At 40.3% G+C, this 15774-nt stretch overlaps 3 protein-coding genes across 6 annotated transcripts in view; 1 reads left to right on the forward strand and 2 right to left on the reverse strand.

Annotated features, from left to right (window-relative positions):
- Positions 1-7489, forward strand: part of pmelb (premelanosome protein b) — a 32900-nt gene extending 25411 nt beyond the window's left edge. For all 4 annotated transcript variants that reach the window (XM_034087206.1, XM_034087205.1, XM_034087207.2 and 1 more), the window contains exons 7-13: positions 1407-1736; positions 2301-2495; positions 4422-4553; positions 5014-5116; positions 5200-5405; positions 5494-5584; positions 7080-7489. In XM_034087206.1, coding sequence (XP_033943097.1) covers positions 1407-1736; positions 2301-2495; positions 4422-4553; positions 5014-5116; positions 5200-5405; positions 5494-5584; positions 7080-7242 — 1220 coding nt within the window. In that variant the 3' untranslated portion in view covers positions 7243-7489. The remainder of the gene's footprint in view (positions 1-1406; positions 1737-2300; positions 2496-4421; positions 4554-5013; positions 5117-5199; positions 5406-5493; positions 5585-7079) is intronic.
- The window catches only part of ada (adenosine deaminase), a 333413-nt gene that overhangs the window by 130935 nt on the left and 186704 nt on the right, over positions 1-15774 (reverse strand). The gene's annotated exons all lie outside the window — the stretch shown is intronic.
- On the reverse strand, positions 7892-11346 carry LOC117449496 (tubulin alpha-1B chain-like). The gene is made up of 4 exons (XM_034087213.2): positions 11214-11346; positions 9868-10090; positions 9617-9765; positions 7892-8992 (listed from the first exon to the last, which is right to left on the reverse strand). Exons 1-4 carry the CDS (start codon positions 11214-11216, stop codon positions 8012-8014), a joined length of 1356 nt encoding a protein of 451 aa, XP_033943104.1. The 5' UTR covers positions 11217-11346; the 3' UTR covers positions 7892-8011.

Consider the following 15774-nt stretch of genomic DNA (forward strand, 5'->3'; position numbering starts at 1 on the left):
ATCCTCTGGACCTTTTCCATGACTCAGAGAAAGACTCCAACACCCTCCCTTCTTGATAACCCAGGAACTAATATAACACTTAGACTTAAATTATTACATTACATATCATTTATCTGCAGAGGTGGAAGAAGTACTCAGATCTTGTACTCAAATAAAAGTAGAAGTACCAGAGTGTAGGAATACTCTGTTGCAAGTAAAGGTTCTGCATTCAAATGTTACTCAAGTAAAGGTATCAGCATCAAAATATACTTAAATTACCAGAAGTAAAAGTGCTCATTATGCCGATTGGACCATTTAACAATCATATATATTAAATGTTTTGATTATATTCATTGATGTGTTTATCAAAGCTGGTAAAGTTGGAGTTAGTTAAGATAAGATAAAATAAGATTAGATGGACTTTTATTAATCCCCGTGGGGAAATTCAGTAGTTTAACAGCAACAGGGTAAGATTGAAAAACCGGACAGCACAGATTCACACAAGATTAATACAATTAAAGATCAAATTAAAGATACAATTAAAATGATATACTGTTAAGTAACTTTTAAAATAAGAAATGAGTTAAATTAATATATATGCATATTCGGGTTCTATATAGATATTATTTATACATATTAATTACTGCTGGTAGCATGTGAATGTAATCCTTATTTAAGTTAATAAAACAAAGGACACTACATGTTCAGGTTTTGGGTAAAACGCAGCATCAAATAATAAAAGCTGCAATGCATTGAAATCTGGACGTGTCATGTTAATGTGAACTCAATTACACACCCTGTACGTATTCCTGTAGTACAGCGGTGTCGGCCCTCAGCAAATTAAAAAAGTATAATGAAGTATGGCCCACAAATGAAACTTGTGCTTTTCTTGTGTTGAACTTCTTAAATATATATGTGAAAACATATCACACAGTAGTATTCATGTGTTAATAAGCCCACTTTTCAAATAAATTCAGTCAATTCACGTGGAAATGTTCTAACAAATCTTAGTTGATAAAAAAAAGCCCAATAACTTATTTACATAACAAGATTGAAATAGACCCTTCCTCTTTCCCCTTATTATAATCAATCTGAAGCTTCTGTTTTAAGGGATGAGCTGCCAACAAGATAAATGAAACCCTATAGAGAGCTGTGATGTAGGCGGTTTTTTTCTTAAAGTATTTTCATGTTTTCATAAAGTATTTTCATATATATATATATATATATATATATATATATATATATATATATATATATATATATATGTAAGGCTAATTTACCTACATTCTGCTAACTTATAACTTAACTTACGAGGCAATATACCTCACCTAGTGGCCCAGCCCTTTGTATATTGTTCTGTGTGTGGCCCTCGATGAAAAATGTTTGCACACCCCTTCTGTAATTCTTTTGGTGGGTTTTTTTTTCAGATCAAATCCCCTTCGCCGTCTCTCTGGTCCAAGTGAACGACATCGTGGCCGGAGACCTGCGCTTCATCCAGAACCGAGCGATCGCCTTCAGCATCACGCTGCACGACCCCAGCCAGTACCTGAGCTCCGCCGACACCACCTTCAACTGGGACTTTGGGGACGAGAGCGGAGCCCTGATCTCCAGAGAGCTCACCGTCACCCACACCTACATCACCTCCGGATCCTTCAAACCGCAGGTGGTCATCCAGGCCGTGATCCCAGACAAGGCCTGCGACCCTCCAGCAGATCCAACCAAGACCCCTAGTCCCCCCTCCCACCAGGGCACCACAGGTAACAGAAACAAAAACAACAGGTGTCAACAAACCAGTAAATCATGGTCACCATTCCAGAGTTGGAAAGTATTTGGTGTGTTCATAGATAGGTAGGTAGGTAGGTAGGTAGATAGGTAGGTAGGTAGGTAGGTAGGTAGGCTTTTATTCCAGAAAACCACTCAAATATAGCGTAAGCTGACTTTTTAACAGGGTATATTTTAATAAATGAATTTCCTGACTAAACAAGCTCACTATGTGGGTAGCAGCTAACAGTAACAACCGTATTCCTTATTACAAATAACTTACTAACCCTAAGTACATTACATCAAGTAACATTTTCATTTCCTGCTTAGGCCTATGCCTAACTAAACGTACCCAATTTGTTATGACACAAAGAACAACGGTTTCACCTTAACTTCTTCCCCGAGAAAAAATCCTAGGCCTCTCTGATAACCAATCACTCTTCCATCTGTCTCCAATTCATCTTTCCTGGTGCTGCCTTCAAGATCAAGCATAATGAAAAGCTCCAACATACAGACGTATTGAAGCACAGACCTAACTCATCGATCCTCCCTGTGTGCAGTGAAAGCTGCTGCTCTGGTGTCTGCTGTCCCCGTACTGATCTCCACTAAGGCTGCTGGTCTGACTCTGAGTCTGGTTCCTTCAGACACAGAGGAGGAGGCCTCCAGCACCTCCAACACTCAGGACGCACCATCAGTGGCAAAGACTTCCTCCTCCCTCAACCGTGACGCTCCGGCTGTAGGTGGAGTAGAAACAGGTAGGATTTCAAATTAATTTGATCAGAAGATCATTTTGTTTATTCTCCACTGGAGCCAGTATGTGTGTTAGTAAAATATCATTAGTCACCGGCTTGAGCTTCAATATCTGGATCCATGTATTTATTATCCTTGCAAGAATGGAAGTAGTCATCACATACAGAGCATCAACTAGTTCCTGAACAGTGTCCAACAGTCACAAGATGGAGGAACACCGGTTCAAAGCAGTATACAATGTTTAGTTCTGATTAGCTCCACGTCAGAAATGATCGTGCTTGTCATATGTCTCTCTCCATAGAGGCTGAATCATCATGTTAATCACATAGCTAACATATGCCTCAAACAGTCCTGATGCTCTTCTAGGTAATCAGACGTACACAGATACGTAGGGCCTTATCATGTGAACTCTGATATTGGAAGAGTACATTCAGTATTTTCCCAACAATGTGCAACAAAAGAAGTGCAGACTAATGAGCTCATACCAGCTGACCGGTGATCCAGATAAAGAATCACCCGATTTCCTTAAAATGTAAATGTGATGTAAATCTTTGAAGAAGCACTGCCATTGTGTGAAGCAAGCGGAGCGCTTCAGAATGAAATGCTCTATTGTGCTTTATCCGGATTTGCATGCTGACTGAGAGTACCCGGCTCTGATTTGATGTATCTACAGATCTACATAACACTATAATCCAAGTTGTAGCATGTAAGAATACAAATCCCATTCCTGTTAACGTGGTATCTGGTGAAAGGCTGTTTTACAGAACCCCACAAAAATAGCCACTGTATGTATGCATAATGTGTACATGACACATTATGCATGATTGCACATTGACTGTGATGTAACCATGTTGAGTATAGACCATTATCCTGCGAACAAAAATATTTAGGAGCAGGCCCATTGACGGTGTGGAGAATATAATCTGAGCTGGACATGCAGCAGGTCTGCTTCTCTTTGTTCATTACTACCAATTGTAGTTGAACTGGCAATGTACTGGAGCAGTGCTTCTCAAAGTGTGGTCCGCGGACCACTGATGGTCCTCGAGTATATTGGTAACATTTCACATTTGAAATAAATAAATTTAAGTTTTCCACACTCTCGCAGGAATATCTCCGCAATGGAGCGCGCTAAAGTTTCACTTTCGATTGCATGATATAGCCCAGCGCAACACCTTCATCACACATTTTGCCACTTGTTTTTACCATTTTCAGGCGATTTGTAATCTGTTCTAGAAAAACGATGCGATTTTGGATATTCGTGGAGTTAGGTGGTCCGCGAGTGTTTTTTTTATTGGTTAAGTCCTTGGTATGAAAAAGTTTGAGAAACACTGTACTGGAGGAAGCACTCAGATATATCACTCGAGTAAAAGTCGTAATGTCACGGAGTAGAAAGGAAGCAGGGAGTTCTGCATTCAAATCTTTACTTGAGTTAAAGTACTCATTATGCAGAATGGCCCATTTCAGAATACTAGATATCATATTATTGGATTATAACTATCGATGATATTTATCACTTTAAAGTTGCAGCTGGTAATATAGAAGCCATGTTTTACTTAAATCTCTCCAGGGTAACTTGTAAACTTCACCAACAAATGCAATATTAACATGAATGTGCCAATCAACTGTGTTGTAGTGGAGTCGAGGTATAAAGTAGCAGTACATGGAAATACTCAAGTAAAGTACAAGTGACTCTAGCTTTGAATGTTGCTATGAAAACAATTTACCAAGGCATAATCAAATCAAATTGATAAGAGCCCCAAATCACAAGAAATGCCTCAAAGGGCTGTACAAAGCAAACAAAAGCAAAGACAAAAACAAAATACAAACGTCATAGTATAAAAATGATACATGTTTCCATCAAGATTACACTGTATCAATGTCTACATCGGTTAGCACTGAACTAATCTCCTGCTGCTGTTTGTGCTCCGCAGGTGCAAAGCGACCAGTGACTCTGACAGGCAGAGCTACAGTGGTGGTTCTTGCTAAGAGAGAGGCTGATGATAAACCTGATGACTGTGTGATTTATCGGTATGGCTCCTTTTGCACCGGCATCGAAGTGTTTGGTGAGTTATCTTTCATTGGAGATATGTTTATGGGGGCAAATGAAAACTATAGGGGCACTTGGAGAACTCAGAACTCCGCCAAGGCCTTATTCCCTATCTCGCATTTTAAACTAAAATAAAAATTGTGTATCCACTCCACAATTGCATGGGTTGTCTCTTGGCCAATGTTAGACATCTTCACCAAGTGTAATACATCATCAGGCCATGAGTGTTTCTGTAAAAACAAACCTAACACCGAACCTAGTTGGCCAATGAAACCTTTGAGATGATGTAGTCACTTCTTGTCAAGGCTTGGTTGTTGATGTGTTAGTGGTTAGATTCCAAGGCCAATGCAGTCAACGTAACATACAAGTGTACTACAGTAGGTCAAGACACTGAACCCTGAAGATTAGCTTCCTCTGTATGGCAGCTTCTCTCTTAAGTGGTCGCTCTATAAATGCAGTCCCGTTGTCTTTTTCAGAGGCCATTGAAAAAGTAGAAATTGTACAAATGGACAACTCTGTGATGGCAACACATAACATGAAGAGAAATGTTTTGGATATCACTGTGACCTGCCAGGGAAGGTACATTACACTTTATCAAATACTACGTTACAAAGCATTTCATTGTTTGTTCCCACTCTGACCGGAGCATGCTCTTCCTCCAGCCTTCCCAAAGAGGTGTGCAGCGTGATTCTGGACGCAGATTGCTTGAAGCCAATTCACACAGAGTGCAACATGGTGGAGCCCTCTAAAGAGTGCCAGCTGGTGCTGCGTCACTTCTTCAATGACTCTGGTGTCTACTGCATCAACGTGTCCATGGCCAATGACGTCAGCTTAGCTGTCACCAGTGCCAAAGTCAAAATAGACATAGGTACGCTAAAGAACTAACATATTACAGTCTAATTATTCAGAACGTTACTTCTTTATCTTTCTTACTAATCATGTGATTCTTGTTTCAGCTTCAGGTCTGTCGTCTCCAGGCACCATCGCCATGGTGTTGGGTTTCCTGGTACTCGTTGTAGCTTTAGGAATAGTGGCATTCTCCTACAAGTAAGAACTGCTTTCACAATAACAATATTTATTTTTTACTTTAAAGTTCCATTGTGTAGGATTGATTGGGATATAGTGGTGAGGTTGCAGATTCAAACTATTTAAATACCCCTCAAATAATCAGTTTCTCCCTTTCCAAACTGAAAGAAGTACAGTGGCCTTCAAATAAAGTGAAAACATGAGCGTCCCTCTTTAGAGACGGTGTTTGGGGTTTCTATCATAGGATATTATACTAGATACTGTAGGAGGATGTATAAACAACGTGGGGAAGCCAAACTTGAAGTCTGAAAAAGTGAAACCGGTGAAGAGTGCCTTAAAACTGCATGTTTTCAAATGGAAACAAAGTCAGATTGTATAGAAGTCTACGAGAAATGTAGCCTATTTCTCAATTGATGTGTTACCCCAGTATTGATTTCTCTAATGAGTTTATGGTGTCAATTACTAGTTTCAAGTATTCTTCAATAAAGTATTATGTTTATTTGTGAATTATTGTCGCATTTAGAGTAAAATAGTCAATAAAGCAGCACGATTAAGGCCTTGGATTGACAGGTCGACCAAGACGTTATTGGGTCCTGGTGTTGTTTGAGTTTTGTATTACAACTTTATATCTTTCATAGTGTGTTTCGAGTTAGTAAAATAATCTTATCATTTGAGTCTCCTTAAGAAATCTGTGGTTGTACTTCGGACCGCCCTCTTTTGTCCCTTATGGAACCAAAAAACCAAGATAATACCAATGAATCAATTACTATGTGTGATGTAAAAGGGGTTGCTCGCATATGGAGAAAATGATCACCAAACTCAGCAGCTGTTCTCAGCTTTTGAGCATTGTTGACCTTTTCAGCGTCTTTCAGCTTATTGTCTGTTTGACTGCAGCTTCAGGGAATTTGTGGACTCTCGTGACTCTAAAATCACCTTTTTTGGACACACAATAAAACGAAAGTCCTTGAGGTGAACTGTTTTAGGATTTAGCATCCATTTTAGGAATAAATGGGCTTGGAAAGGGATGGCAGCGAGTATAGAGTCAGTTTACCATGACATCTTTTTATGGGATTTTATTAAAGATAATACAAATATCGAGTACTACCAATAATAACTAATTTCATATTCTGTTCTTGTACATATTATATTCTATCTACATGTATATAGACTTTGTGCACAATTTTATTTTTTATGTTTGTATTTTATTATATATAATAAATAATAATAATAATGCATTTTATTTATGGGCGCCTTTCAAAGCTCTCAAGGACACCTTACAGAGCATAATTAAAAACAAGCAACAAAGAAGATCACACAAAACTTAAAAAACAAAGACTTAAAATAATATATAATAATAAAATGTTGCATTGTTGGAGGAGCTCAGGTCGGAATAATTTCCTTGCCAGTTCTACACTGTAGCTTATGTGCATATGACAATAACACCTTTGAATTTGAATGAACCATAAAGCATGTGTAACTAAATAAACTTGTCTGGACTTTGTGTTTCCCTCACCAGGCGCTTTAAGGCCTACCGCCCTCTGACGGAGGACCTGATCGTGTCTTCAGGCCCGCAGGTCGACCGGGGTCACGTCGGCTCTGGATCCTCGATGTTCTGGAAGCTTCTGAACAGACAGGGAACCGTGGACGACTGCCCTCTGCTGCAGGACCGGCCCGTGTGAACCAGCCTCACATCCCCAAATACTGAGAAACTTGTGAACCGCAAGATTTCTGCACCTGGGATGTCTTTTTATACTTTTTTTTTTACATCTTTTCTGAATAAATATTACAATAACGGGTGTAATATTTAGGTCAAAACATAACTGCAATTCACTTCTAGACATGCTCTGATCTTTTGTACCTACAAGTTTATCAGTACAAATTGTATACTTTCATTTGGACAAAAAACTCAATTTGAATGTTTGAATAAACCGTTCTCAAAACAATCTTACATTGGAGTCATCTGTATTATTGACATACACTGTGGTAATGAATAAATGCTATATGTTCTCAAGTACAAACTAATTATACCAGCTTCTGAATTTCGCAAAGACATTAATAGGTTTTTTTAAAAAAATGTTTTTAGAAGCTAAACAATCGTTCAGCTTTCCTTCCACAAAGTGTTTATTTACTACAGCTTGCAGTTCTCACATTTTTTAAAGTATACATCTTCCTGCATAAATGCTTTATAACTAAAAAAGGTAAATATTTAAATGATCGGTGTTCTGAGTATTAAACATTATTTTGTGGTATAGCTCAAACTATAGATTTTCAACATTTAGTTTGACACTCACTATATATTTAGATTTTAATTCATAAAAGACAAACACATTCACATGTCACAGGAATTTTATTGAGAAGACAGACAAAATGGTAATCGACAAAACATTTGTTTTGAATGCTAATGCAATCCATAAAATGTGTTTACTGATTAACAACTTTGTCCCTTTTTTAAAATTCTTCTCCCTCTTCCTCTCCATCACCCTCAATGGAGTCGACTCCAACCTCCTCGTAATCTTTCTCCAGAGCGGCCATGTCCTCTCTGGCCTCAGAGAACTCTCCCTCCTCCATACCCTCACCCACATACCAGTGCACAAAGGCACGCTTAGCGTACATCAGATCAAACTTGTGGTCAAGCCGAGCCCAGGCCTCTGCAATAGCAGTGGTGTTGCTCAGCATGCACACAGCCCTCTGGACCTTGGCCAGGTCTCCACCAGGAACTACAGTGGGCGGCTGGTAGTTGATGCCCACCTTGAAACCAGTGGGGCACCAGTCCACAAACTGGATGGAGCGCTTGGTTTTGATGGTGGCAATGGCAGCGTTCACGTCTTTGGGAACGACATCACCACGATACAAAAGGCAGCAGGCCATGTATTTACCGTGGCGTGGGTCGCATTTCACCAACTGATTGGCTGGCTCGAAGCAGGAATTAGTGATTTCTGCCACTGAGAGCTGCTCGTGGTACGCTTTCTCTGCAGAGATAACAGGGGCATAGGTGGCCAGAGGGAAGTGGATACGGGGATAGGGCACCAAGTTGGTCTGGAACTCTGTCAGATCAACATTGAGGGCACCATCAAAGCGAAGGGAGGCAGTGATGGAGGACACAATCTGACTGATCAACCTGTTCAGGTTGGTGTAAGAGGGACGCTCGATATCGAGGTTCCTACGGCAGATATCATAAATAGCCTCGTTATCAACCATGAAGGCACAGTCAGAGTGCTCCAGGGTGGTGTGGGTGGTCAGGATGGCGTTGTAGGGCTCCACCACAGCGGTGGACACCTGGGGAGCTGGGTAGATGGAGAACTCCAGCTTGGACTTCTTGCCGTAGTCGACGGACAGACGCTCCATCAGCAGGGAGGTGAAACCAGAGCCGGTGCCCCCGCCGAAGCTGTGGAACACCAGGAAACCCTGAAGACCGGTGCACTGGTCAGCCTGGAGATGGAGAGAGACAAATATGAGATACAAATTCAACAACTAATTTTGATATTGTCTAGGGCTGAGGGTGGGGGGGCCGGCAGCGAACCGCTTCAACACGTGTATTTCGGTTTATTCACGGCATTCATTCATTCTACAGTATTGTTGTTTTATAGTTATTTGTTAATGTAACCCAATTTGTGTTCATTGAAATTGAAAAGGATATCGCATTGTGTTTGTTACTTTCGTTGCAGTTGTATATATGTCTTAAGTGTAATTTGGCATGGCTTCCCATTTTGTATGGACATGCTTTTATTTTGAAGGAGAGTTAGCGCTGTTGACAGGAAGTTGTTGTTGCTATGAAAACAACGTCACTGAGATTAACGGAGAAAAAGTCATATCTACATATCAAGATGGAGAAAGTAAAGGATAAAGTTTATGGTTAAGTGTTAGCACCCTCCGAAGAGGCACAAGCTCTTACGTTGATTTTGGAGTTTTCAAAAAATTCAATTTGGCAGCCGCAGTGCAGCGCGAATAACGAAATTGAAACGCGAATAGTACTCCAACTAACGAATTCGGATACAGCCCTAATATTTTGAATTTGTTTTAGGAATGTGCCACTCTATACATCAAGTTACCCACCAGTTTGCGGATCCTGTCCAGCACTGTGTCAATGATCTCCTTGCCGATGGTGTAGTGTCCTCGGGCGTAGTTGTTGGCAGCATCCTCCTTGCCAGTGATCAGCTGCTCAGGGTGGAACAGCTGGCGGTAGATCCCAGTGCGCACCTCATCTATGGAGAATAAGCAACAATTATAGGAGTGTTTGACTGACTGGTTAAAAACCTACACATGGCAGCAACTATGATAGTTTATCATATTTAATGAGAGTTTACCGATGACAGTGGGCTCCAGGTCCACAAAAACTGCTCTGGGGACGTGCTTTCCAGCTCCAGTCTCACTGAAGAAGGTGTTGAAGGAGTCGTCTCCTCCTCCACACGTCTTGTCACTGGGCATCTGTCCGTCCGGCTGGATCCCATGTTCCAGGCAGTAAAGCTCCCAGCAGGCATTGCCAATCTGGACTCCAGCCTGACCGACGTGGATAGAGATGCACTCACGCTGTTGGAACAAAAAAAAAACAAGAGACGATTTATCAGAAAACAAGCCGTTTTGGTTTCACATTCATTTATATGTCAATGCTGTGATCATTTATGAAATCTACAACAGTTAATGTTGCATAAATGCATCTCAATATAGGGAATATGGAACTGCTCCCCCTGTCTGAGGAGAGCAGGTGCTGCAGGCCCTCCCTGCACCACAACCTGCAGGGACAGAAAGTCTGACAGCAGACAGGACGCTGCTCTCCTCTTTCCTCCAGTCCTTTTTGTCCTCTTGGCTTTTTTATCCCACACTCTCCCTCTTTTGCAAGCGTAAGCAAAAAATGCAAATTGCCTTGTCAGTGCACATAATCAGTCTGGAATATTCCACTTGCTCTCATCCCTTGAGGGTGGGGCACAATCACAGTGGATGAGAAAAAAACGAGCTAAAGCTCCACTGTGTCAATATATATATATATTATAATTGCTTATAGGCCTAATCTAAATTGAATTAACAGTTTAGATTAAATACAAATGGTATTTAAATGAACCCTTTATATTTCGTGCTATGATTGAAACAGACGCTTTGTGTTGCATCAATTTGTTTTGTTGATAAATGTTGGATTAGAATATACATATAAAGAAATATTTTCCTTTGAATATTATGAATTAAAAAGTCATATTTGCAATCTGTGTCCCCTTTATTCCCCTCCCTATCTGCCCCTCCCTGCATCCAAACATGATAAGGCATTTGCAAGGTGTCAGATTTTCGCGTATGGACACGTTAAATTTGACCAAAATCCTAATATATGGACGGCAAATGACGCACACTGACAGATGTATCCACCTGAGTGCCTGTAATAAAGCCTGCATGGAGACAGTCGGTGCATTGTTCACATCTATCCACAATCACACCGTGTCACTGCTGCAAAACCGGTAATACGCCACTCGATACCGCTTTTTTTAAATCCCTAAATACATAATTGGCCAATGTTGTAACTAGTTTTTAAACCGTGTCAGCTTTGGAGACACAATGGAGACATTGGAGACGTTCCTGAAGAGATGGAGACACATTAACGACGTCGTGTTAACACTCACTGGGTGCTGCTCAAACCTTCATTTCAGATTAGGAAAAGTAGACTTACCATTTTTTCTTTTTGAGGTTCAGAGAGAGGGAGAACAAAAGGAAGAAATGTGAAGAAAAAGCGTTTTTAAACACGGTGTGGTTTGCGTCGCGAGGTGTACCCGTCGGGGTCGATGCAACAACTGCTGAATGGGAGGGCGGGGCTTCCGGTTTTATACCGGCAGCAGGGCAGGGTATCTGCTTCTGTGCACCGTGGACACAAAAAGATTTCACTGCCACGCTTTAGAGATGATGTTCAAACTGAGCATGTCTTATATTGTTATATACTCCTAAAGGGCATTGCAATAACTATATAGTTGGTAGGGTATGCATTGATTTGTACAGTGTCATCAAGGATATAAATAACCTAGAGTTGTATCGTGGCACTTTTTCATTTTTGTTTTGCCTAACTAAGCAGTGGCGCCTCCAGAAACCTTTCATAGGGGTGGCCAAATGGGGCCACTGAAAATCTTGGGGTGGCCCACCAAAACCAAGCATTTAATTGTTGTAAAAGTATAGACTACATGAAAACAATGGCAAAGAGAATCACCTACTGATATACTTTGGTTTCTTATCTTACATTTTCTGATACTATTCATCTGAAGTGAATATAATACGGATAGTTAACATTTTACTTCAAACAACATTTAAAAGAACCTTGTTTTGTGTTATGTATAAATGTGTTGGTGATTTATTGTTTTGTTTTTTATATATGCTAGTTGTTCCTTCCTTTTTAAAAAGACAAATACAGCTTAATTTAAATAAGTTCCTTTATTGTAAGGCACAACATTTCCAGCATTCTCAACACATACAATACAACAGCAACACAACATGTTCTTCAGTTATATTCTGTCTCTAGGTTAGACATTGTTTTAGAACAAAGCTGTTTGTGTCCCACTGATCAAAGATGATTGACATGACTTTATTAAATCAAGTTTTAAAACATGACTATTTTATTTCAACAGGACCCAAAAACACAAGGGGTATAACATGGTAAATACATACTGTGGTTGAACACAAAAACACCATCTATTATTGACATTTATAGCAAATTCAAAACATTATAAATGATACAAAACTAGGCCCAATTAGGCCACTGTGGTGAGAGTAATACATATAGCTTGTATTCCATTTGTTTTGAAAATGTATATTTATACTTTATCAACAAACTGGTTACCCTTTTTTTAAATTAGCATACAGAACATTATGAAAACAAACTTGACTAATGGTCGGCTCATAACCTCAGAACACAGAAGAGGAAAAACTGCATATATTCTCGTTTCATTTTGAAGGAGCTGCAGACCTAAAGTGTGTAGAAGACTTAAATAATTACAAAGGTCCCAATCACATTAATAAAACTGTACTTAGGTTTTAGTTTCACTTTTACAAAACAGAGTTCCGCGTGTACTTTCTAGCATGTAAGGCCATCTCCTCACTAGCACTATGCTGCTGCTCCCCTGCCAGCTCTGTCTCTCCTTTACTAATATTCTTCTTAAAATAAGAAGAGATGTCTGTTGACTTTCTCCTCATTTTCTGCAAATTGACATTACACACAGCAGTGATTAATAGTAGCCTACGCATTACACCAGCCCAGCATACCAACATCAGCTAACGTTAGCTTACCAAGCTAAACTAACGCTAACTAGGATAGCCGCCAAAGTGTGTTTACAGACTAATTATACCTGAAGTGAAGCCAGCCTTTACTGAGCCCCGAGCCTCTTTTCCAGGTCTTCCAGCGTTTTTCTCGTTTTAATGCCATTGAACACAATTTTTTATCAGAATAACAGCTAAAGGTAAGCATATCTCCGTTTTTTGCAACCTAACACACTAAAGCCTAAAGTGTTGTGGGGCTTAACAGGCAACGAACGTATACGACTTACCTTCTAGAAGTCAGGTGGATTTTTGTCAACTCCAGTCCAGTCAGTAGAAACAAAACATTTTGCCGCAACCTGCTGCTGTCTGTGCGAATCTCAGAGTGGTGCGCGCGAGTATCAGAGTGGTGCGTGCGAGTATCAGAGTGTTACCATGGTAGCAGAGGGAGAGGGAGGGGCTGCAGTATGAGCGTTGGAAGCTCAAATCAAGCGACTCGCTGGCTGTGTATTTGTTGTTAAATATCAGATAAACTACTACGCATACGTGACTGGCGAGGCGGTGTGTGTGGTGGGGGGGCCAGTGGGGGGGCCAACAAATATATCAGGGTGGCCATGGCCCCCCCTGGCCCCCCCTGCTGGCGCCACTGTGCCTAAGGTCTTGTTAGAGTTGTTATTTTGTGTGCATATATTAAAGGGTATCTGTGCACCGTGGACAAAAAAAGGATTTCACTGCCACCCTTTAGTGATGATGTTTATGTCTGTATTTTGCATATATATCTGATCTGATTTGCATTGTTATATCTACTCCTAAAGGGTATAAATATATTGTTGGCAGGTTATTCATATAATTTCTGTATATGATTAAGACCATAAATTATCCTATTAGGCTAAAAAAAAGTACCTTTAAATTATCTCTGAAGTGTCTGCATAGCTTGCAAGAGGCCACCTTTGATGAGGGTAAGGGAACCAACTCACTGAAGTTTCATTTGAAGAAGAGCACAGTTTCACTAACTAATATGCTGTATTCTTATAACTTATTTATGCAAATGAAATCAAAATATATGAAGAAATATCAGTCAAGTGTTAAATAACGGTATCAATCTCATCCAATAAAGGGCCACTTCGAACAAAGCATATAGCGGGTGAATCAGCAAGGACTGCACATGTATTATAGGTGTGGCAAACTATAAATCAATACAAAGCTAGTCATGTCCTGGTGCGCATTCTCTATTACATATATTGTATTTGTAATATTTTTGTATGAACCTGATGAGCTGTTCATGATGTAAGATGGCTGATTGCGATGCCACACAAGATGCTCTCATCACACTGGTATCAGCCGGCGTCCATGTTGATGCTGAGGCCATTGGATCCACCCGGCAGGCCAGCTCTCCTCTCCTCTCCTCTCCGCCCTCTTTGTCCCAGATTCTCTGCAATGATGTCATTCAGTGGGGCGATCACGTGAATGCAAGTCAGCCTATGTGCTGTTCAGACGTTGGGCCTGACTGCTCTGCTTCTGTCCTGTTTGAAGAACTGAAAGTGCCTGAATTACAGGTTAAGTGACATAATGGTCGCACTGAAGCCCTTCACCTATGCTGCTTATTTACAGTATGACTGCTGCAGTAACAACATTGACCCTGTTGCCCTTTAAGCTGCCTTAAATCCAGGGAATGTAAAGAAGCTTTACATAATATAATCAGCACCCTTCTGGTTCCTAATGCAGTATGAACTCAACGCCCGGTGTTTGTCAGAGCAGTTGCGCTAATGTCAGTGTACCATTTCAGCAGGGAAGTCAGGATGAATAATTTACAACCGGCTTGTTGTGGCTGCTGTACTCCATGAACGGCAGACGATGAAAGAAAAGGACAGGATGCAGCCTTGGATCTCAGCCAGTGCTTCGAGAAAATTCTCCTCCTCCTCCTCCTCCTCCTCCTCCTCCTCCTCCTCCTCCTCCTCCTCCTCCTCCTCCTCCTCCTCCTCCTCCTCCTCCTCCTCCTCCTCCTCCTCCTCCTCCACCTCCCAGCAGCTGTGGGACTGGGAGGGGCTGAGCAGCTGCACAAGAGGAGAGAGGAAGGATGGGACTCTGATGGGAATGCTGGAGAGATGGGAGTGGTCCGCCCTTCATGGCAGGAAACTGACCGCACGGTATCCTTCAGGAGAGAATATGATACCCAACAAAGTGACAAAGCAAATGTTTCACCTGTCAAAGAAGAATTATATTTCATGCAGGTGCTGTTAAAGAGGCAGTGAAGTAAAAGAGGAAGGTTGTTGTTTTTTTAGGTACAATGAGCTTTTTATATATAATGATAATGATACTTTGTGTGACTGGTGTCAGGTTGTAAGGCCAGCGAACTACTTGAGAAAAAAAACTGTTCTGGTGGTCCACGTGGTCTTTGGCCTCATACATGGTTTTGTTCTGCAAATAAAAAAAGAAACACTATTTATCATAAGCAGTGAAAATGTGTAGGATTTATATAGATTTGAACTCACTGTTATTCAAAAGCTTTCTAGTGACAGACTACAAGGCATATTATAATAGCACTAAAATGTATTTATACTGATCAAAACAAAGTTATTCAGAGAGAGAAAATGAAATATTATACCAAAATAAATGTTGAAATACATGAAGTGAAAAATTAAAATAAACAAGAAAGGACGCAGAACATGGTGAATTAATTTTATACACAATAAATTGGTATTAAGTTGACAAATAATATATTGAAACAACATTTATATTTTAAACAGTCTCATTTAAATAAAGAATTGAAGTTTGACAGGCAATAATTAATTGAGTAAAAGAGGAGAAATATGCCAGTTGGCCTCATTTAAGTCACATTGGTCGGACACATATACATTCAATATAAGGTACATTTAAAGGACTTTTTCTGTGTCATACTGTACATGCTGGGGCCAATTTTATGTAAGCGGGTAAAATACAAGATAATGATGTGAAAGGAGACACAAAACTTTCTATTTGACTAACATGATGAG

The sequence above is a fragment of the Pseudochaenichthys georgianus genome, chromosome 7 (assembly GCF_902827115.2).
Source record: "Pseudochaenichthys georgianus chromosome 7, fPseGeo1.2, whole genome shotgun sequence".
In the NCBI taxonomy this organism is placed as follows: Eukaryota; Metazoa; Chordata; class Actinopteri; order Perciformes; family Channichthyidae; genus Pseudochaenichthys; species Pseudochaenichthys georgianus.